We start from the raw sequence: 24,186 nt of genomic DNA on the forward strand, positions 1-24,186 counted from the left end.
CCTGCCTTATCCGCCACTAACTAGGGTTCAAGCCGCAATGTTTTAGGGCACTTTCTGCCAGCTACAGCAGCGGCTGCGACAATACCAAATTTTCGAGCCAGATGTATATGCCTAATTTTTCTGGCCTCTGCTGCTGCACTTGTTATGGTACTGCAATTTTTATGGCCGCTGCTACAGCTGCGACAATACCAAATTTTACTGCCAGGTGTACATGCCTATTTTTTCTGGCCTCTGCTGCTGCACTTGTGATGGGGCTACAATTTTTCTGGCTGCTGCTACAGATGCGGCTGTGACAATACCCAATTTTTCATCCATGTGTACATGCCTAATTTTTCTGGCCTCTGCAGCTGCACTTGTTATGGTTGTCACGATTCGGCTGGCTGGAGGTGGATCCTCTGTGCCAGAGAGGGATTGGCGTGGACCGTGCTGGTGGACCGGTTCTAAGTTGCTACTGGTATTCACCAGAGCCCGCCGCAAAGCGGGATGGTCTTGCAGCGGCGGTAGCAACCAGGTCGTATCCACCAGCAACGGCTCAACCTCTCTGACTGCTGAAGATAGGCGCGGTACAAGGGAGTAGACAAGAGCAAGGTCGGACGTAGCAGAAGGTCAGGGCAGGCAGCAAGGATCGTAGTCAGGGGCAACGGCAGGAGGTCTGGAACACAGGCTAGGAACACACAAGGAAACGCTTTCACTGGCACAATGGCAACAAGATCCGGCGAGGGAGTGCAGGGGAAGTGAGGTATAAATAGGGAGTGCACAGGTGAGAATACTGATTAGGCCTGCTGCGCCAATCAGTGGCGCAGCGGCCCTTTAAATGGCAGAGACCCGGCGCGCGCGCGCCCTAAGGAGCAGGGCCGCGCGCGCCGGGACAACACAGACGGGGAACGGGTCAGGTACGGGAGCCGAGATGCGCATCGCGAGCGGGCGCGTCCCGCATCGCGAATCGCATCCCGGCTGGGAGTAATATCGCAGCGCACCCGGTCAGCAGGTCTGACCGGGGCGCTGCGAATGAGAGAACGCTGCGAGCGCTCCGGGGAGGAGCGGGGACCCGGAGCGCTCGGCGTAACAATGGTGCTGCAATTTTTATGGCCGCTGCTACAGAAGCGGCTGCAACAATACCACATTTTTCAGGCATGTGTACATGCCTAATTTTTCAGGTACTCTCTGCTGACATCTCTGTCCATTTTTGCAACCGTGGATATTAGATGTATGCTAAGGGTAGCATGGTGGCTCAGAGGTTAGCACTGCTGCCTTGCAGCGCTGGGGCCTTGTTCAAATCCCACTATGTGCTGCCTCAAGGGGGGCTCTAACTATGTGCTGCCTAATATGGGGGAATCTTATGTGCTGCCTAAAGCGGAACTCTAACTATGTGCTGCCTAACATGGGGGAATCTATGTGCTGCCTAAAGGGGGGATCTAACTATGTGCTGCCTAAAGGGAGGCTCTAACTATGTGCTGCCTAATATGGGGGAATCTATGTGCTGTCTAAAGGGGTGAATCTAACTATGTGATGCCTAAAGGGGGGCTCTATCTGCTGCCTAAAGGGGGCTAAAGCACGTTATTCCAAACCATTTAGGAATAATAGGTGATTTATGCCCTTTATGGATTAAAACCAGACTCTGCATCAACTATGTAATTTTCAATGGGAGTTTTGCCATGGATCCCACTCCGGCACGCCACAGTCCAGGTGTTAGTCCCCTTGAAACAACTTTTAAATCACTATTGTGGCCAGAAAGAGTCCCTGTGGGTTTTAAAATTCGCCTGCCCATTGAAGTCAATGGCGGTTCGCCCGGTTCGGGAACTTTTGCGGACGTTCGCGGTCCGCGAACCGAAAATTTTATGTTCGCGACATCACTATTGTTCACAAGACAATCATTCAATCATTCATTCAATGGTTGCTCAGCCATCAACTTACTTTAAAGGGTTACTCCTGTGGAAAACTTTTTTTTTTTTATCGACTGGTGCCAGAAAGTTAAACAGATTTGTAAATTATGAAGCAAAGAGGAATAGTAGAAAAAGTCGGCAGACTCACCATAAACTTCTTTTCCAGGGTAATTTGTTTATTACATACTCACATATAAAAAAGCTGATACAAAAGGTGGGAGAGAGGGATCACAGTGGGGGGCATTCACTGTCTGGCGACAGACTCTGTTTCGCTCGGTGCTCGAGCTTCTTCTGGCCTGGACAACTAGGTATAGTGGGCTGGTTCTTATACAGGTGGGTTCCCAGGTCTAATTTCTTAGTACCTCCCAACTGTAGTGACGTCTGGTGTGAAGGCGTTAGCTTAAAGACAAGCATCGATTACGCCTTCATTATACCTTCTGTCATAAGAAAACAGCTTATCATAAAAACAATCAAAAGAAAAAGAAGTGTAATTTAAAAGCATGGGGCATAATCCACTTTATCATTCAGGCCTAAAGGACCTGTTGCTGCGGTATGAATAATCCAATATGTTTCTCGCTGCAACAGGAGGCGATCTAGATCAATACCTGGTCTATATTTAACTCTCTCCACTCCGGAAAAAGTAAGTACTTCTGGTTTTCCCCCGTGGACCTCTACTACATGGGATATTAAACGTGGGGCTCCTTTAAGTGTGCGCAGTGAGTACATATGCTCACGTATTCTTGCGCATAACTGGCGTATAGTTTTTCCAATGTAGTAGAAGCCACACGGGCAGTATATAACATATACTACATGTTTGGTACGACATGTTATTAAATCTGTAACTGTGTGGGTTACTGAGCCCATACTCATAGTTTTCAATTGTGCATTGAATTTACAGAAATTACAAGACTTACAAGCATAATTCCCCTTTGGTATAGAACTCTCTAACCATGTTATCTCTTTCTTAGGAAGTGATTTTCGACTTTTTTGCAGAATATCACCTAAGGATTTATTTTTTCTATATGAAATAAGTGGCTTACGGCTGGCTACTTCTTTTATGTCGGGATCCCCCTCAATAATGTGCCAGTTCCTTCTGACCGCCTGTTCAATTATGTAATTTATATTCTGGTTTTCCCCCGTGGACCTCTACTACATGGGATATTAAACGTGGGGCTCCTTTAAGTGTGCGCAGTGAGTACATATGCTCACGTATTCTTGCGCATAACTAGCGTATAGTTTTTCCAATGTAGTAGAAGCCACACGGGCAGTATATAACATATACTACATGTTTGGTACGACATGTTATTAAATCTGTAACTGTGTGGGTTACTGAGCCCATACGCATAGTTTTCAATTGTGCATTGAATTTACAGAAATTACAAGACTTACAAGCATAATTCCCCTTTGGTATAGAACTCTCTAACCATGTTATCTCTTTCTTAGGAAGTGATTTTCGACTTTTTTGCAGAATTTCACCTAAGGATTTATTTTTTCTATATGAAATAAGTGGCTTACGGCTGGCTACTTCTTTTATGTCGGGATCCCCCTCAATAATGTGCCTGCAAGGGTAGCCTGCTAGAACGCTCCTACCCTAGTAAGTTGATAAAAGAAGGAAGAGAGCGAGCAGATAGTTTAAATAGAAAAAATCTTTTAGTGGGTAAAAAGTGGAAAAAATCTGAACCAACTAAAAAACGATTCTCTTTCACTTTCCAGAATTCACCTATAAATTACATAATTGAACAGGCGGTCAGAAGGAACTGGCACATTATTGAGGGGGATCCCGACATAAAAGAAGTAGCCAGCCATAAGCCACTTATTTCATATAGAAAAAATAAATCCTTAGGTGATATTCTGCAAAAAAGTCGAAAATCACTTCCTAAGAAAGAGATAACATGGTTAGAGAGTTCTATACCAAAGGGGAATTATGCTTGTAAGTCTTGTAATTTCTGTAAATTCAATGCACAATTGAAAACTATGCGTATGGGCTCAGTAACCCACACAGTTACAGATTTAATAACATGTCGTACCAAACATGTAGTATATGTTATATACTGCCCGTGTGGCTTCTACTACATTGGAAAAACTATACGCCAGTTATGCGCAAGAATACGTGAGCATATGTACTCACTGTGCACACTTAAAGGAGCCCCACGTTTAATATCCCATGTAGTAGAGGTCCACGGGGGAAAACCAGAAGTACTTACTTTTTCCGGAGTGGAGAGAGTTAAATATAGACCAGGTATTGATCTAGATCGCCTCCTGTTGCAGCGAGAAACATATTGGATTATTCATACCGCAGCAACAGGTCCTTTAGGCCTGAATGATAAAGTGGATTATGCCCCATGCTTTTAAATTACACTTCTTTTTCTTTTGATTGTTTTTATGATAAGCTGTTTTCTTATGACAGAAGGTATAATGAAGGCGTAATCGATGCTTGTCTTTAAGCTAATGCCTTCACACCAGACGTCACTACAGTTGGGAGGTACTAAGAAATTAGACCTGGAAACCCACCTGTATAAGAACCAGCCCACTATCCCTAGTTGTCCAGGCCAGAAGAAGCTCGAGCACCGAGCGAAACATAGTCTGTCGCCAGACAGTGAATGCCCCCCACTGTGATCCCTCTCTCCCACCTTTTGTATCAGCTTTTTTATATGTGAGTATGCAATAAAGAAATTGCCCTGGAAAAGAAGTTTATGGTGAGTCTGCCGACTTTTTCTACTATTCCTCTTTGCTTCAAGATTTGTGATTCACTATCAGCAGTCAGAGCACCACCAATACTTCGGGGAACACTCCTACACGTCCCATAGTCCAGTAACGTGGGAATATCAGCAGCAGTGCCGGACATTACACTCTTCTTTTGAACATTATACCTTTGTGAACTTTGCATTGTTCTAGAGCACGCTAACATGACTGATACCACGCCACAAAACATGGACACGGACACGGAAGGGATGTTGAAAATGATGGAGGATATATCACTCACAGGGAGAGAGGATCCGGGGGGTATTTTATGGAATGCAATCTTAAAGAAGATATCGAGCTCATTGACATAAAATCATTAGAGCAACGCATTCTGAGCCTATCTGAGAAAGAAATTAATACTTTCTGGACTATAAACTCACTCCAGTCCTATCTGCATAGTGAGCGCTCTCCACGTGGATTACGAGCTTACAAATCACCTGTACAATTCCAAGATGACCTTACATTCGTAAATCTATGGAAGCAGGCACACCATGAACATTCTATTAAATTGCTACAAATCGTGCTTACTAGATACAGAATAGAGCATGATAAGATCAATGAAGACCTTACAAGAATTAAATCTGAGTACCGTAAAAGAGCCTCAGATGAACAAATACATGCATTTTTCCCTAAGCTGCAAAATAGAGCTATTTCCTTACAAGAAGAAGTGAAAAGAAAGAAACGTGAAAAATTCTTAAGGGATAAAACTGATTATGACCAAGACAAGGAGTTCTTGTGGCATTATAAATCCACTATACCATCCAATAAGAATTTTCGGCAAGCACGGCGTCCATCACAGTCTAAACCAAGAAACCGCGTAGATACCGCACCCAATGTGAACAAGGAAACTAATATCAAAGGCAACAAACAAGATTCAACTGAAAAAGTCCACCCTTTAGGAAAAGACATACACGGCGAGGACGGAAGAAAAGATCTGAAAGAGCCAAGGAAAAGAAAAACAGAGCTATGAGACAGGATCATACAAGAATCGATCGGGAGCACCCTCCGTCTAATGTTATCAACCTCACTACAGAGACATTGAATGAAGCGACAGTCTCATTGTTATCGAGAGGACTGAATTATGGACTGACGGAGCGGTTCGACCCAGTGACATTCGAAATAGACTTGGCTAAGTCGTTACGGGACATTAATCTATTTAAATTTTTTCACAATAAAAATATCACTGAGCAGACTAAATGTGAAGCAGACTCACCAGCAATGATAGATAATCTGGGTTTCTTCCCAAAAGAATGTACCCTACTAGAACAGGAATGTATAGAAATGCTGGCTAGAGATTTTGGTGAACCTAATTTCACAGAAAGGGAGGAATATGATCAGACACCATTTACTAAAGGAAGGAAGTCTAGATTCAACCCTCCGATACCACCCGGAGGGCAGCTAGACTTGTTTCAAAATTCAGTTTTACAAGATGTTCGGTCCATACTATACAGGGAAGTACCAGTTAATTTAACAAAAGCAGAACAGACAGCACTCCATGAGCTTAAAAAGAGAGATGACCTTGTGATAATTAGAGCAGATAAAGGAGGAAGTGTTGTACTTATGTACAAGACCATATACACACAAGAAGCCGAAAGGCAATTAAGTGATAGGTCAACATACACTCCCCTCAAAACTGATCCGACTCCTAAAATTCTTAAAGGCCTAACTACACTCCTACACAAGTTCGTAGAACAAGGAATGCTGTCAAAAAAGAACGCGGAACGCCTTATACCAGAAACACCCAAACCTGCAACATGGTACCACCTTCCCAAAGTACATAAAGCACAGACCCCACCCCCGGGACGCCCCATCGTCTCGGGAGTGGGGTCTACTACCGAATATCTGTCTCACTATTTAGAATGGCTATTATCCCCCCTACTACCCTCCATACCAGCCTACATCAAAGATACTTTACATTTACTAAACACAATCCAAACACTGAATTGGGAACCAGGATGGAACCTATGCTCCATTGACGTGGTCAGTCTCTATACCAGAATTCCCCATGAAGCGGGTATAGGAGCTGTAAAAGAGTTCCTTAAATGGTCCAATAAGTCTGCGGAATTTATTCTATTTGTAGAGGAGGCACTCACTTTCTTGCTAAGTAACAGTACATTTAAATTTGCTGACCAGTGGTATAGACAGGACATCGGGACCCCGATGGGTACCCCGGTGTCCTGTACATACGCAAATTTGTTCCTAGCAGTCCTAGAAAGTCAAATTATTTTCTCATCTCAGAACCCATACATCTCACAAGTGAAATTGTACATGCGTTATGTAGATGATATCCTCATAGCATGGTCAGGTTCCGAATCCCAGTTCAATGATTTTGTCACCCACCTTAATTTAACAAATACAGTTAATATGTCTTTTACCTCCCACTACGGCGGTACCTCACTTGAATTTCTGGACCTGAGATTATTAGTAACAGGCAACAGACTTACAAGTGAAGGATACAGAAAACCCGTATCCAAGAACACCCTTCTTCACTACAACAGTTCTCACCCTAGCTCAGTGAAGAAGGGAGTTCCATACGGACAGTTCGTAAGATTACGGAGAAACAATGAATCTGATGAGTCTTATCACGAACAAGCAGAAGATTTAACTAAACGCCTGCTAGAACGCTCCTACCCTAGTAAGTTGATAAAAGAAGGAAGAGAGCGAGCAGATAGTTTAAATAGAAAAAATCTTTTAGTGGGTAAAAAGTGGAAAAAATCTGAACCAACTAAAAAACGATTCTCTTTCACTTTCCAGAATTCACCTATAAATTACATAATTGAACAGGCGGTCAGAAGGAACTGGCACATTATTGAGGGGGATCCCGACATAAAAGAAGTAGCCAGCCGTAAGCCACTTATTTCATATAGAAAAAATAAATCCTTAGGTGATATTCTGCAAAAAAGTCGAAAATCACTTCCTAAGAAAGAGATAACATGGTTAGAGAGTTCTATACCAAAGGGGAATTATGCTTGTAAGTCTTGTAATTTCTGTAAATTCAATGCACAATTGAAAACTATGCGTATGGGCTCAGTAACCCACACAGTTACAGATTTAATAACATGTCGTACCAAACATGTAGTATATGTTATATACTGCCCGTGTGGCTTCTACTACATTGGAAAAACTATACGCCAGTTATGCGCAAGAATACGTGAGCATATGTACTCACTGCGCACACTTAAAGGAGCCCCACGTTTAATATCCCATGTAGTAGAGGTCCACGGGGGAAAACCAGAAGTACTTACTTTTTCCGGAGTGGAGAGAGTAAAATATAGACCAGGTATTGATCTAGATCGCCTCCTGTTGCAGCGAGAAACATATTGGATTATTCATACCGCAGCAACAGGTCCTTTAGGCCTGAATGATAAAGTGGATTATGCCCCATGCTTTTAAATTACACTTCTTTTTCTTTTGATTGTTTTTATGATAAGCTGTTTTCTTATGACAGAAGGTATAATGAAGGCGTAATCGATGCTTGTCTTTAAGCTAACGCCTTCACACCAGACGTCACTACAGTTGGGAGGTACTAAGAAATTAGACCTGGGAACCCACCTGTATAAGAACCAGCCCACTATCCCTAGTTGTCCAGGCCAGAAGAAGCTCGAGCACCGAGCGAAACAGAGTCTGTCGCCAGACAGTGAATGCCCCCCACTGTGATCCCTCTCTCCCACCTTTTGTATCAGCTTTTTTATATGTGAGTATGTAATAAACAAATTACCCTGGAAAAGAAGTTTATGGTGAGTCTGCCGACTTTTTCTACTATTCCTCTTTGCTTCAAGATTTGTGATTCACTATCAGCAGTCAGAGCACCACCAATACTTCGGGGAACCTTTATACACGTCCCATAGTCCAGTAACGTGGGAATATCAGCAGCAGTGCCGGACATTACACTCTTCTTTTGAGATTTGTAAATTACTTCTATTAAAAAATCTTAATCCTTCCAGTATTTATTAGCTTCTGAATACTACAGAGCAACACAGAGCTCTCTGCTGACATCACGAACACAGTGCTCTCCGCTGACATCATGAGCACAGTGCACTCTGCTGACATTTCTGTCCATTTTAAGATCTGTCCAGAGTAGGAGAAAATCCCCATAACAAGCATATGCTGTTCTGGACAATTCCTAAAATGGACAGAGATGTCAGCAGAAAGCACTGTGCTCTTGATGTCAGCAGAGAGCACTGTGTTCCAAAAAGAAAAGAATTTTCCTCTGTAGTATTCAGCAGCTAATAAGTACTGGAAGGATTAAGATTTTTTAATAGAAGTAATTTACACATCTAATGTAAAGCAAGGAAATGGGAAGAGCACACAGGAAGCAATATCAACTTCTATAACTTGCAAAATAATCCTCGGTGACCCGTCTCAGTGTCTCCTGCGGGGTGCACATACAAAAGCATGAAGCATCAAATATAGGGCAAACGAAGAGCACGTACGTGCACTCACCGCTAAGCAGAGACAGTCGGGTCTGGAAGTCCGGTGACGGGGTTACAGGTCACAGCATAGGTGCTGGTGTATGGCGCTCGGAGCGCCATACACCAGCGCCTATGCCGTGACCCAGCTCCCCATCACCGGACTTCCAGACCCGACTGTCTCTGCTTAGCGGTGAGTGCACGTACGTGCTCTTCGCTTGTCCTGTAATTTAAAAATCTGTTTAACTTTCTGGCACCTGTTGATTAAAAAAAAAAGAAAAAGTTTTCCATCGGAGTACCCCTTTAAGCCAAGAGTGTTCAGGTTTACAAATTTTTTTATATTTCTCTAAAGCATTTACAAATTAAATAAAAGTAAAAAAGAACAAACTTTGCAAACAATCTTCATTAAAATATTCAAATGCGTAGTCAAACTAATTCTTGTGGGCCTATCAAATGTATGAAGGAAGGAAGTAGGGGATATTTTGAAGGGGATATGAGAATAGGATAAGACTGCACAAAGATCTGTTAGGAAGGCTCTTGTTGAATTAAACCATATTGTAAAATATATATAATGAAAAATAACATTATGAAGGGAACAAAATAAAAATACATCATAGCTATTTTAGCCATTAATGGGGTCTTTTATTTTATTTTATTTTTTTTATATTAAATCAACTGGTGCCAGAAAGTTAAACAGATTTGTAAATTAAATAACCTTAACCCTTACAGTACTTATTAGCTGCTGAATACTTTTCTTTTTGGAACACAGTGCTCTCTGCTGACATAACGAGCACAGTGCTCTCTGCTGACATCTCTATCCATTTTAGGAACTGTCCAGAGCAGCATATGTTTTATTTGGGGATTTCCTCCTACTCTGGACAGTTCTTAAAATTGACAGAGATGTCAGCAGAGAGCTCTGTGTTCCAAAAAGAATATCCTCTGTAGTATTCAGCAGCTAATAAGTACTGGAAGGATTAAGATATTTTAATAGAAGTAATTTACAAATCTGTTTAACTTTCTGGCACCAGTTTATTTAAAAAAAAAAAAAAGTTTTCCACCGGAATACCCCTTTAACCCCTTCCCGACCTATGACATACCTGTACGTCATGGGTGGCAAGGTGTTCCCGACCCATGACATACAGGTACGTCATGGACATTACTGCCGCTACTCGCGGCACCCCGCAGCGCCCGGAAAGATGGTGGCTATCACTGATAGCCAGCCATCTTACCGTGCGACCACGGGGGGTTTCGTCCCCCACCCCCCCCAGCGATCGCTGCTATCAGCTGGTCAAATCTGACTAGCTGATAGCAGCGTTTCGCTATCAGAATACTTAGCAGCGCGGTGTGTAAGTCCCGATCACGGGGATCGGGACACACACCGCTCTGCTAAGTGTCCCTGACCCGTCCCCCGGCGTCACTTACCCGTCGGAGCGGTGTCCCGAGCGGTCCCGGCGTCCTCCGTGCGGTCCCGGCTGCGCTGCGTCCCGGAGGTGAGTTTCCGGCAGCAGTGCGGCATCTTCATTGGCAGCAGTGAGATCGCCGTAAAGCGATCTCACTGCTGCCTCTGAGAGTTTCAAAACTGCAACTCCCAGCATGCCCAGACAGCCTTTGGCTTTCTGGGCATGCTGGGAGTTGTAGTTTTGCAACATCTGGAGGTCCACAGTTTGGAGACCACTGTATAATGGTCTCCAATCTGTGCTCTTCCAGATGTTGCAAAACTACAAATCTCAGCATGCTCAGTCTGTCCAGGCATGCTGGGAGTTGTAGTTCTCTAACATCTGGAAGAGCACAGATTGGAGACCATTATACAGTGGTCTCCAAACTGTGGACCTCCAGATGTTGCAAAACTACAACTCCCAGCATGCCCAAGCATGCTGGAAGTTGTAGTTCGGCAACATCTGATCCTTCAGATATTGCCGAACTACAACTTCCAGCATGCCTTGGCAGTCTGGGCATGCTGGGAGTTGTAGTTTTGCAACAACTGGAGGCACACTAGTTGGGAAACATTGTCTGTTTCCTACCTCAGTGCCTCCAGCTGTTGCAATTGTTGCAAAACTATAACTCCCAGCATGCACTGACAGACTATGCATTCTGGGAGTTGTAGTTTTGCAACAGCTGGAGGCACACTGGTTTGGAAACACTAAGTTTGGTTGCAAAACACTTGAAAGTTTATTACTTAACTTAGTGTTTCCAAACCAGTGTTCCTCCAGCTGTTGCAAAACTACAACTCCCAGCATGCACGGACAGCCAAAGGGCATGCTCGGAGTTTGCAACAGCTGGATGTTTGCCCCCTCCCCCCAATGTGAATGTACAGGGTACACTCACATGGGCGGAGGTTTACAGTGAGTGCTGCAAGTTTGAGATGGCGCAAATTTTGCGCTGCAGCTCAAACTTCCAGCGGCAAACTTGCTGTGAACCTCTGCCCATGCGACTGTACCCTAAAAACACTACACTACACTGACACTAACCTAAAATAAAAAGTAAAAAACACTACATATACACATACCCCTACACAGCCCCCCTCCCCCCAAAAAATGAAAAACGTCTGGTACGCTACTGTTTCCAAAACGGAGCCTCCAGCTGTTGCAAAATAATAACTCCCAGTATTGCCGGACAGCCATTGACTGTCCAGGCATGCTGGGAGTTTTGCAACAGCTGGAGGCACCCTGTTTGGGAATCACTGGCGTAGAATACCCCTATGTCCACCCCTATGCAAATCCCTAATTCAGGCCTCAAATGCACATGGCGCTCTCTCACTTTGGAGCCCTGTCATATTTCAGAGCAACAGTTTTGGGACACATATGGGGTATCGCTGTACTCGGGAGAAATTGCCTTACAAATTTTGGGGGGCTTTTTCTTCTTTAACCCCTTATGAAAAGGTGAAGTTGGGGTCTACACCAGCATGTTAGTGTAAAAAAATAAATTTTTTACACTGACATGCTGGTGTTGCCCTATACTTTTCATTTTCACAAGAGGTAAAAGGGAAAAAAGACCCTCTAAATTTGTAACACAATTTCTCCTGAGTACGGAGATACCCCATATGTGGACGCAAAGTGCTCTGGGGGCGCACAACAAGGCCCAGAAGGGAGAGTGCGCCATGTACATTTGAGGCGATTTGCACAGGGGTGGCTGATTGTTACAGCAGTTCTGACAAACGCAAAACAATAAATATCCACATGTGACCCCATTTTGGAAACTACACCCCTCACGGAATGTAATAAGGGGTGCAGTGAGCATTTACACCCCACTGGTGTATGACAGATTTTTGGAACAGTGGTCTGTGAAAATGAAAAATTAAATTTTTGATTTGCACAGTCCACTGTTTCAAATATCTGTCAAACGCCAGTGGGGTGTAAATGCTCACTGCACCCCTTATTAAATTCCATGAGGGGTATAGTTTCCAAAATGGGGTCACATGTGGGGGGGGGGGGTCCACTGTTCTGGCACCATAGGGGCTTCCTAAATGGGACATGCCCCCCAAAAACCCTTTCAGAAAAACTCACTCTCCAAAATCCCATTGTTGCTCCTTCCCTTCTGAGCCCTCTACTGCGCCCGCCGAACACTTTACATACGCATATGAGGTATTTCCTTACTCGAGAGAAATTGGGTTACAAATTTTAGGGTGATTTCTCTCCTTTTACCCCTTGTAAAAATTCAAAAATTGGGTCTACAAGAAAATGCGAGTGTAAAAAATGAAGATTTAGAATTTTCTCCTTCACTTTGCTGCTATTCCTGTGAAACCCATAAAGGGTTAAAACACTTACTGAATGTCATTTTGAATACTTTCAGGGGTGCAGTTTTTATAATGGGGTCATTTATGGGGTATTTCTAATATGAAGACCCTTCAAATCCACTTCAAACCTGAACTGGTCCCTGAAAAAAAGCGAGTTTCAAAATTTTGTGAAAAATTGGAAAATTTCTGCGGAACTTTGAAGCCCTCTGGTGTCTTCCAAAAGTAAAAACTTGTCAATTTTTTAATGCAAACACAAAGTAGACATATTGTATATGTGAATCAATATGTAATTTATTTGGAATATCCATTTTCCTTTCAAGCAGAGACTTTCAAAGTTAGAAAAATGCAAAATTTTCAAAATTTTCATGACATTTTTAGATTTTTTACCAAGAAAGGATACAAATATCAGTGAAATTTTACCGATAACATAAAGTAGAATATGTCACGAAAAAACAATCTCGGAATCAGAATGATAAGTAAAAGCATTCCAAAGTTATTAATGTTTAAAGTGACAGTGGTCAGATTTTCAAAAAATGCCCAGGTCATGAAGGTGAAAATGGGCTGGGTCATGAAGGGGTTAATGTCTATATGTGGTTCATTAATGAATTAAGTTACCATCATATGCACATGAATTTTAAGGCTAAGTTTTGGCATTTTTGGAAAACTGACACTAAAGTTTTTGAGCCAAACCCAGAAGTGTATTTAAAAGGAATAGGAAATATAAAGGAAGGACTTATACTTTTCCTTCCTGCTGGATCCACTTCTGATGTTCGCTAAAAAACTGCAGTGGCAGTTTTCCAAAAAATTACGGGAAAAAGTGTGTAAACCTAGCCTAGTAGAGAAGGTATTGTTCCATGCAATTTTATAGTGGGGGTGGGGGAATTTTCTGGGAAGGGACTAAGACAATTAAGCTTACCCTCTATCTATCTGCCTAGATACTAAGTGGATATATTTAGAAATGAAACTGGTTGCTTTGAGGAAGAAAGAATAAATAAAATAAAGGATAAATAGAATTCTACACTGTGAAGGATCTAGTTTTTTGAATAGGCTGTCTGATTAGATTTTTGGTATGCTTTAAATGCGATCCAAAAACTTTTTATATGTTGTTACTGATGAAAATTAAAGCCCTCTTGTAATATGGTTATTTAACATTTTTTGAATATTTAATAAAGAAAAGGGCTACTGAAAATCCCACTACTTGTGGTCCCCATTCCTTTTGGGTCACTAAGGCTAGGTTCACACTACGGAATTTCCGCCTGCAATTCCGTTTTGAAATTGCAGGCAGAAATTCCGTTTACTAAAATGTATAATGTAGTGAATGGGTTTCTGTTCACAAATTCACACTTCGGAATTTGTGAAGCGGAATTTGTGAACGGAAAATACGCTTGGAAATTTCCACCTGAAGAATGGCGTTGCTCATTCTTCAGGCGGAAATGCTCACGGAAAACATTGCAGTCTATTGGAGACTGCAGTGTCCACACGGTCCTAGCGCCGACTGATTCAGTCAGCGCTGGCCGCACTCGGAATCTCCAGGTGGAAATTTTCTGCCAGGAGACTCCGCAGTGTGAACCTAGCCTAACAGGTTCTGAAGCAGCATCAAGAGTTAACTCATGGACAAGGCTGCATGAGCAGACTCACCAATCACCTTCCACCACCACAAGGGAGGGACACGTCCCCTTCCCCTGAGAGGATTTCTAACACTGTGAGCTAATGAAAAGAGGTATTTTATAGTAGATATCGGTGATAGAGGAATTAAATTAGATGTACATGGTCAGGATTAGATACTGAGTAACATTTGTTTTTGTGGGATCTGATAGGTACGCTTTAAGTACATTAAGATTATTTACCTGCATATTTTTGGAATATTTACATACAGCAATATTTAGCTTGTATTTTTGTATGGTGGTTGTGTATGCTGTTTAATTATAAAGCACATTTTATTGATATCTTTGATGTAGTTGGAAGATTGCCACTGGAATGTTCCTTATAAGAAAATAAGTGGAGAGACCAACATGCAAATCAAAGCCCATTTAAAGGTAATGAGTATACAGACAATTATCCATGGTCAGTTTCTTATATACAGTGTGTACTAGTATTAGGGTGTACTAGATTTTTTTTCTTCTTCTCACATACCTTTTTGTGGCCTTTGGCATGTTTTTGTTTTTACTTTGTAAGGCTAGTTTTCCACTTTTAGCAAAAACGCCAATAAAAACGCCCATTCTGCCGTACAGTGTTTATCACAGCGTCTGTAAAAAACGCTGCGGCCAGATCCACTTGGGGTTTTTCAGTTTGTTTGTTTGTTTTTACAATTTTGGGCTCCCTGACAGTTTTTGTAAAATGACCTCATGTTGAGACTTTGGCTTTTTTTTCCGGAAAATGTTGGCCTTTTTCTCCCGTAGAAGTCTATGGGAGTGAAAAAAAAAGCCCAAAAAAAAAAAAGCCATGTGGGTTTTAACATTGGTGTTTTTGAGGGCGGTTTTTATTAATTTTTTTTACTTTAGTGATCCAAAAAAGGATGGAGTTAGCTTTTTTTATAAAATTTCCTAGGTTACCATTAAAAAAAAAAAAAAAGATACAGTAGGGATGGAAAAAATGGTAGGGAGCAAAATTAATGTATCAGAGGGGTGATTGTCCCACACCATCTGGCCAATCACTGCTCTGAGCGGGAAATATGAATCAGTCATATATAAAAAAAAAAATGTAAAAATCCCAGACTAAAACCTCAAGGGGCATAAAATTTAGAGGAGTTCCAGGAGTACCTTTTTTTTTTTTTAGAGACACAGACTGCTACATATCTAGTTTCCGGATATTTATAAAACATACTAAATTGGACACTGCTTATGTCTGATCACCATCTCCTTTACTTATGTTATTTCTTCTTCATTCTAGAATAAACTGCATCATCGACGAGTCAAAAGAGTCAATAATGAGACAAGCTTAGGGGAGGACAACCAGTACATTCTGGAGAGCACTGAGTCTTTTCTCTTAAAGGTAATTTCATGTTTTCCATGACTAGCTGCTATAAAGTCTTTTCTATGGGGGAGATTTATCAAAACCTGTGCAGAGAAAAAGTTGCCCATAGCAACCAATCAGATTGCTTCTTTCATTTTGCAGAGGCCTTGTCAAAAATATAAGAAAGGATTTGATTGGTTGCTATGGGCAACTTTTCCTCTGCACAAGTTTCGATAAATCTCCCTCTATATGCTGGAACTGATGTAAAGCTAGCTTTTCTTTCCGGACCCTTTCTTAAATATCTGGCTCACATGGACCGTACTCTGTACAATCATTTATGTATAATCTTTATTAGATTTTCAAATTATACAGAAAAGGTACCGTATACCCAAAGACTGTCACTAAGAAAACAATTGAAACATGAATAGTTTATCTCCAAACAAATCAAAACCAAAAAATATAAACAAGACACAGTATGGTGAGCAAAATAAAATTGTGCACCAATCAAATTCTCTAAGAAGGGAGGAAAAGGATGTATTGGGAGAGGTTACATACAATAAAGGTGTTCACACTACAAAATTAGCGAGGAAATGGATCAGAAATTATGCATAATCGGTCCTTATTTCCACAGCAATTTGCCATGAAATTAAGCGCCGAATAAAAGGGAAGGTGTCACACACATACTGCCCTGCCACTGCTAAAAAAATATATATTGTTATAGCTATAGTTATCCTGTATGCTTACAGTCCGTTTATGCACTGGGGCAATTTGTGCAAGAGACAGTTGTAAGAATCCCCAATGCACCATCAACAAAGGATGGCAGAGGGCACATAACAAAACCTAAGATGCAGTGACTTTCAGTTCCAGTGTGGCTCGATGTAGGCAGCACACGCGGTGAGCTCCCATACCCCCACCGATGTAACGAAATCGTTACACCACCCTATAAAAATCTTCCCCCGATATCTGGAGTTTAAGTAGCTTCAGGCAGGCCCCTCATGTGAATGTTATTGTGCCTTCTGCGATCTCTATAGACATCATGGAGTTGATACAGGTACTGAATTTGTTGATACTGTATGTCACATCTCTCCTAAAGATTGTCCACTAGAGAAGTCAGTGTCCCTTGTTTAGTTGATAAATCCTCCACTTTAGTTTGTAGCTCCTGCACAGAAATTTTGATAGAACTCAACTCTTGCCTGCAACAAAACCCCAGCCTTTCAATGAAAGTTTCCATGTCCTGGTGAGTAGAAAGCTGCTTGACGTGCTCCTTCCAGTCCCAACCTGTTGCACCCTAGATGCATGTATGAAGGCCAGGTATGTAGATAGTTAGGTAGCCAGGTATGTAGGTAGGTAGCAAAATACATAAGTAGGTAGTTAGGCAGCCAGGTATGTAAGTAGTTAGATAGCCAGGTATGTAGGTAAGTAGTAAGGCATCCAGGTATAAAGTTATGTACCAGGTAGCTAGTCAAGTAAGTAGTCAGTACCTCCCTCCACCCAGTGGTGAATCCAGAGTCTAGTCTCAGGAGGAGCACTAGAAGAGTATTTTGTGTTTACGGACAGAAAATAAAGTGTTGAAGTTATAGGTAGGTAATGTCCCCAGGAGGTAGTGGCCCTAGTAGATCATGCCCCCAGGTAGTTAATGTCCCCCAGGTTGGTAGTTATGCCCCCTGTTGGTAAATCCCCCAGATAGCTTCCCCAGTATGAAAACCCACTATGTAGGTAATAGGTAGCCCTCCTATTAGTTTGGTAGTTTGTCCCCATATTAGCTAGGTAGGAACATGGTAACATAGTAGATAGTCCCTCACATTAGGTGTAGGCAGCAGAGTTCCCTCACAGTAGGTGTGGGCAGCAGAGTTTCCCCACAGTGGGTGTAGGCAGTGTGGTCCCCCCCACAGTGGGTGTAGGCAGCAAGGTTCCCCCAAAATAGAAGTAGGCAGCGGGGTCCCCCCACAGTAGGTGTAGGCAGTGGGGTCCCCCACAGTAGGTGTAAGCAAGGGGGTCCCCCCCAGTAGGTGTAGGCAGTGGGGTCCCCCCACAGTAGGTGTGGACAGCAGGGTCCCCCCACAGTAGGTGTAGGCAGTAGGGTCCCACCACAGTAGGTGTAGGCAGCGGGGTCCCCCCCCCATAGTAGGTGTAGGCAGCGGGATCCCCCCACAGTAGGTGCAGGCAGCGGGGTCCCCCCACAGTAGGTGTAGGCAGCGGGGTCACCCACAGTAAGTGTAGGCAGCGGGGTCCCCCCACAGTATGTGCAGGCAGCGGGTCCCCCCACAGTAGGTGTAGGCAGCGGGGTCCCCCCACAGTAAGTGTAGGCAGCGGGGTCCCCCCCACAGTAGGTGCAGGCAGCGGGGTCCCCCCACAGTAGGTGTAGGCAGCGGGGTCCCCCCACAGTAAGTGTAGGCAGCGGGGTCCCCCACAGTAGGTTTAGGCAGCGGGGTCCCCCTCACAGTAGGTGTAGGCAGTGGGGTCTCCCCACAGTAGGTGTTGACAGCAGGTTCCCCCCCCCCCCCCCCCCCCACACAGTAGATCTTCTCCTCCGGCAACAGGGGCCCACGTCTTCCTTCCTCCACAGTGCAGGTGCTGATGAGTGACGTCATCGGCGTCTGCACTGCGCAGCGGGGGCGGAGGTCACATCTCCTCTGTGAAGGCGCAGATAAAATAGGATACAGTGAGACAAAAAAAAAATTCCCCACACACATGCCTTCACCTAGCCATTGCTAGGACACAACCTGTATAATCATTTATACTAAAGAATAGATTCTATCTTCACACAAGATTTGAATGATTAGAATCAAATGGTCATTTGTATGAAATATTACTATTCCTTACCCACAAATGGGCATAATTACACTAATAACGGGAGATAAATAAAACGATAACTTATGGAAAACAGTATTTATATAATATTATATATTTGGACTTTGTGCAGTCTCGGCAGAAAGCAGCTGGGGAGGATGACCATCTTAACGGACTGAGCACTCCATGTACTTTGCCAGGTGAAGACCAGGAATCTGACAGTGAAACTCGGCCTGGACTATGGACTATGTCAACCTGGGATAATACAGAAGCAGAAAATACGAACGCTGAGCCATTACAGGAAAAAGGTCAATTAAATGGAAATGCTTCAAGTACAGATGCAGAGCTTTTCTTAAGTGAACATGGCAGTGACTTATGGTTTAGTGTAAAAGAAAAGTCATCTGGAGATCTCCAAACTAGATATGAAGATAACCCTGAAGATGATGTGTTTAACAGTTTACTTGATACTGAGCACAGGATAATTCGAGGGCAGCTAAATCTACCGTATGCAACAAGGAAGAAAGTGTTCATGGTGTATATCTGTGGAGGATATCAAGGTAACAGTAGCTTCATTTTTCATAGAGAACAATAGAGAATAATGGTAATAAAAGTAAATGATCCATTAACAGAACATATAACTAAAATGTAATAATCGTGTAGGATGTGTTGTTCTATGAATTGACAATAAAATCTATCAGGGAAGATGCCCTTCTTTCCCAAACACAAGAACACTGCATTTTGTAGCAATGTTCACTCAAGCAATGTGTGTTATTTGGTAGATAAAAACATGAGTAAAAATAACAAACTGAGATTATTTTTTGTTTCTTACATTAGATTCCCACCCAGAAAGAAATGCATTATTTATTAAGTGTTATCCAGAGCTCTTCATCTACTTCAAGGAAAGAGGTATTGAATTCCGTATGCTTGATCTGAGATGGGGCTTAAAGGATGGAGTCAGCAATGACCATGTTATTCCTTTACTACATCTTAAGACTCTTCAGGAATGCCAGGATTCAGGACACACAGCATTCTTTGTAAGTCTACCATCAAGTGGGAAAAAGTGCCGATGTCGACAGAAGCTTTCTACTGTGATCAGCTTCTGACAATACATTCTACCACGTTATCCTTGTTTTTTTTTTGTTTTTTTTCATATTTAGTGCTTTGTAGGACAGAAATATGATCAGATGACTGTCCCAGCTACTTTAACAAAAGAAACGTTTGAAGGGATCAAATCGTTGCTGGAAACAATAAAGGCAGCAGCAAAGCAGAACGTTCTTAGTGCAACAGGAACAGATGACTCCTCTGTGAAAGATGGGAGCCCTTTTGATGAATCAGACCAGCAGCAAAATGCAGCAGATGAGAATTCAGCAGAAGATACTTCAGAAGTAGAGGACTCACTCCAAGATCCTGATAACAAAGACATGTTTGAACCCAGCCACAAAAAACTATCCCTGAAATATGACCGAGATCTTGCACTTCTTACTCAATGGTTTAAACTTGATGAGAACTGCGAGCCAAGTGTCTACAGACTTCAGGCCATTAGGTAAATGTTCTCCAATGTCACACCTCATTGTAATTTTATATAATGGTATGTTGAGGTACCAGAAAGCAAAGTTTCAAAGCTGGCCCTACCCATTGGTATAGGAGTCTTCACCTTGTTTCCCAATGCCCACTTAAGATTTTCTCTACATACAACCTGACAAAAATAAGAAATCATTAGACTGCTTTCCATTGCAGCACACATTATGGAGATATATTCAGCAAGGACCCTGTACGTCGACAACAAGCCAAAAGCAAGTGGATAGGTACAATGCAAAGACTGTATGAGATTCTCCAGGAATACAGTCCTCAGGTCCTCGGTAAAGAAGCTGCAGGGAAGCTCCTAAAACCAGGTAACTAGTTGGATTCACTCTAATTCCATTTCCTTACATTTGAGAAAATAACAGTTTTAAATATCATGTACAATTTAATATGCAGAAGAATCTCCCACTAGTGGACACTCACGGGGGAAAATAAAAAAGGCCCGCTATTGAGAGATGTCCCCTATTGGGGAAAAAAGGCTCAAAGGTCTTTCTAAATGACCGAATACTGAACTGTACTCACTCCAGGGGGAAATCTATATATATAAAACTCAATGGGGGAGATTTGTCAAAACCTGTGCAAAGGAAAAGTTGCCCAGTTGCCCCTAGCAACCAATCAGATTGCTTCTTTCATTTTGCAGAGGCCTTGTTAAAAATGAAAGAAGCAAGCTGATTGGTTGCTATGGGCAACTGGGCAACTTTTCCTCTGCACAGGATTTGATAAATCTCCCCCAATGTGTGTGTGTATGTATGTTCCAGCATCACGTCCAAACGGCTTAAGATATTAACATGAAACTTGGCACACATGTTACTTATATGTCAACAATAAACATAGGATAGGTGATTTAACCCTTACTCACCCCCATTTGCCAGGGTCAGAGTTTTTGTTTAAAGTCCCATCTATGGGAAATATATGTTACTGCATAACTTCAAAACGGCTGGAGATATTTCAATAATACTTGGTCACATGTTACTTACATGTCCACTTTAAATATAGGATAGTTAATTAAACCCTTAACTACCCCCATTTGTGAGGGTCAAGGTTTTTGTTTAAAGTCCCATGCAAATCAATGGGAAATGTATGTTCTCATATAACTTCTGTACGGCTGGGCTATTAACTGTACCCCCCCCCCCCCCCCCGATGGCAGCCCTGTGTACAAGGTAGGGCTGGCATATAAGCCTGGATGTCCCCTATTGGGTGTGTTTTGTCCCCTATTGAGAGTGTTTTGTCCCCTCTTGGGAGTGTTTTGTCCCCTATTGGGAGTGTTTTGTCCCCTATTGGTAGTGTTTTGTCCCCTATTGGGTGTGTCCTTGTCCGCTGTTGGGAGTGTCCCCTATTCGGAGGGTGCAAATACATTAAGTCTTATAGGACTTTGCTGGGGGGAAAAAACTGTCCACTACTGGGAGATGTCCACTAGGGGAAATTTTACTGTATTAATATATTGCCATGCTGAACAGACTGATATAGCTTTTTGAAGCATTTGGATGCCACTTGCAGGCCAGAGGCTGCAAGAAGATTAGTTCTCCTTGTCAGCAATTGTTTGCCTATTGTGGGGTTGCAGCCTGCATAGCTTTTTAACTAATATACAATCATAAATACTTTCTGGTTCCTAGATTCCTATGTTTGGGCAAGGCTTGCCCCTCTTCTCTCCTAAAGCAGACCTTCTAACCCTTCTAAATCTGTCCTTACCTTTCTTTTGATAAATGACAACCTCCCGCACCAGGATATTTGCCCCATAAAATCCTGCATATGTGCAGTAGATCACTTAGGCAAGCATGCACAGTAAGGCTATGTTCACATGGCAGAATATGCATACAAAATCCGGAGAAAAAATTAAACACAGAAATTCTGCTAAATGAAGTTAACATTGTGGTGAATGGAATTTCTGCTGTCCCATTCACACAGAAGATTTTCCACTGCAGAATATTTGCTACGGAAATTCTACATACCCAATTCTTCAAAAATTTTGAACCTGTCAATAGTTTTTGCAGAATTCCTTAGCAGTGTCCATAGAAATCATGGGGACTCTAAATTCCATTGTGTTAAGCGCAAAAAAATCTGCATAAATTTTGCACAAATTCCACACATCTGCACTTGTCCATATGTATTAATATGTCTTGGATACTTCTTCAGGTATACGCTGTGTCTTGCAAATTGTAAACTCTTTTTATTTTTTTTTATTTTTTTTCAAGGTTTCTGTTTTTGGGTGCATTGCGACCAAATTTTCCATGCAACACAAATTGTAATCCCCCTGTGCCATATTGATAAATACATAGGGAAAAAAATGCTGGACACATACAATCCACATAAATAAAACAACACTCTTAGTAACTAAGGGTCTATGTGGCTATACTGGACCAAGGGGCTTCTGGTTTCAGATAAAGATGGGGGAGATTTATCAAGACCTGTGCAGAGAAAACATTGAGTAATAGGCCATAGCAACCAATCATATTACTTCTTTCATTTTTAAAAAGGCCTCTGAGAAATAAAAATAAGTGATCTTATTGATTGCTATGGGCAACTGGTCAACTTTTCCTCTACACAGGTTTTGATAAATTTCACCCAGAGTGTTAAGGTAGGGTATGTTCACACTAAGAATTTTTAAGGCGGAAACCTAAAGGAATGACGGCAAGGAATTATGCATAGATTCCACCTTGCAGCACAATGCCATTGACTATCATGGGTTTTCCTTGGCACACGCAGCAAAGGATCTATGGTAAAACTTTTGACGAGAATTTGAATTCAAGTGGAAGATTGAACATGTTCAATCTTTTGCTTGAATTAGCTTGAATTGACTAAGGTCCCTTTAGTCAATTTTTGTGCTCATTTCCACTGCAAATTTCACAGACAATAAGCATGGAGCAAAAAGGATACAAAGTTATGCAAGGACATTTTTCTGACTGAATTCAGAAGTGTGAACATACCCTTACACATTTATTCCTGCAGTGTTTCTAGAGCGGAATAAAGTGTATCACCGAATCCCTATATGCAGGTACGCAGAGTGTCCGTGAATCATATGCGGATCTGTAGGGACCCCATATGCAGGATTAACCGTTTCATACTGAATACTGTATATGCAGTGCCCCATTTACAGGAATAGGATAGTTTGGAATTATGGAACGGAAACAACGTTCATATATATGTTTCTTTTTTAAAAGTGATTCAGCAAGAAATAGACCAGACTTTTAAAGTTGAGGGAAGTCCAGAAGATCATTTCCATTGCTTCAAACGAATCATCAGCGACATGAAATATAACCTGCATAGCAGTCGAGCCTCTGACTACATTGATGTCCTTCCCCTCAAGCCTGAGATCAACAAGACCCTGCATGATGCGCAGCAGGCACTTATCAAGGGAATCCATCAGAAGGTAGGTATCATGGAGAGTTTTTTCTCCACACATTTAATATAGAATATTTATAAAATGACGTATATAAATAAAGCACTAGGAGCAATTACCGTATATACTCGAGTATAAGCCGAGTTTTTCAGCACGATTTTTTTGTGCTGAAATCGTCCCCCTCGGCTTATACTCGAGTGAACTCTCCGCCTCTCAATCCCTTCTAAGTGGTCTTCAACCTGCGGACCTCCAGATGTTGCTGGGAGTTGTAGTTTTGAAACCTCTGGAGGTCCGCAGGTTGAAGACCACTGCGGCCTTCGTCATCATCCAGACCCCCCATTTAGTTATCTTCTCACCTCCCCTCGGTGGGAAGGAAGGGTGAGCTGGTCCGGGCCATCTATGCTGCAGGCAGGGTTAGTCTAAAGGGGGTGTCTGGATGATGACAAAGGCCGCAGTGGTCTTCAACCTGCGGACCTCCAGAGGTTTCAAAACTAAAACTCCCAGCATGCCCAGACAGCCGATGGCTGTCCGGGCATACTGGGAGTTGTAGTTTTGCAACATCTGGAGGTCTGCAGGTTGAAGACCACTGATGAAGGGATTGACAGGTGTTGATGATGAAGGGGGGGATGATGATGGGGGTCTGGATAATGACGAAGGCCGCAGTGGTCTTCAACCTGTGGACCTCCAGAGGTTTCAAAACTACAACTCCCAGCATGCCCAGACAGCCAATGGCTGTCCGGGCATGCTGGGAGTTGTAGT

At 42.5% G+C, this 24,186-nt stretch overlaps 1 protein-coding gene across 1 annotated transcript in view; it reads left to right on the plus strand.

The window, feature by feature from the left end:
• The window catches only part of LOC130357501 (uncharacterized), a 137,862-nt gene that overhangs the window by 54,693 nt on the left and 58,983 nt on the right, over nt 1–24,186 (plus strand). Inside the window, exons 5-11 of the mRNA XM_056560198.1 lie at nt 14,726–14,803; nt 15,657–15,758; nt 18,643–19,066; nt 19,344–19,543; nt 19,667–20,052; nt 20,247–20,401; nt 23,249–23,457. Coding sequence (XP_056416173.1) covers nt 14,726–14,803; nt 15,657–15,758; nt 18,643–19,066; nt 19,344–19,543; nt 19,667–20,052; nt 20,247–20,401; nt 23,249–23,457 — 1,554 coding nt within the window. The remainder of the gene's footprint in view (nt 1–14,725; nt 14,804–15,656; nt 15,759–18,642; nt 19,067–19,343; nt 19,544–19,666; nt 20,053–20,246; nt 20,402–23,248; nt 23,458–24,186) is intronic.

This window comes from Hyla sarda, chromosome 1 (assembly GCF_029499605.1).
Source record: "Hyla sarda isolate aHylSar1 chromosome 1, aHylSar1.hap1, whole genome shotgun sequence".
Taxonomy (NCBI): Eukaryota; Metazoa; Chordata; class Amphibia; order Anura; family Hylidae; genus Hyla; species Hyla sarda.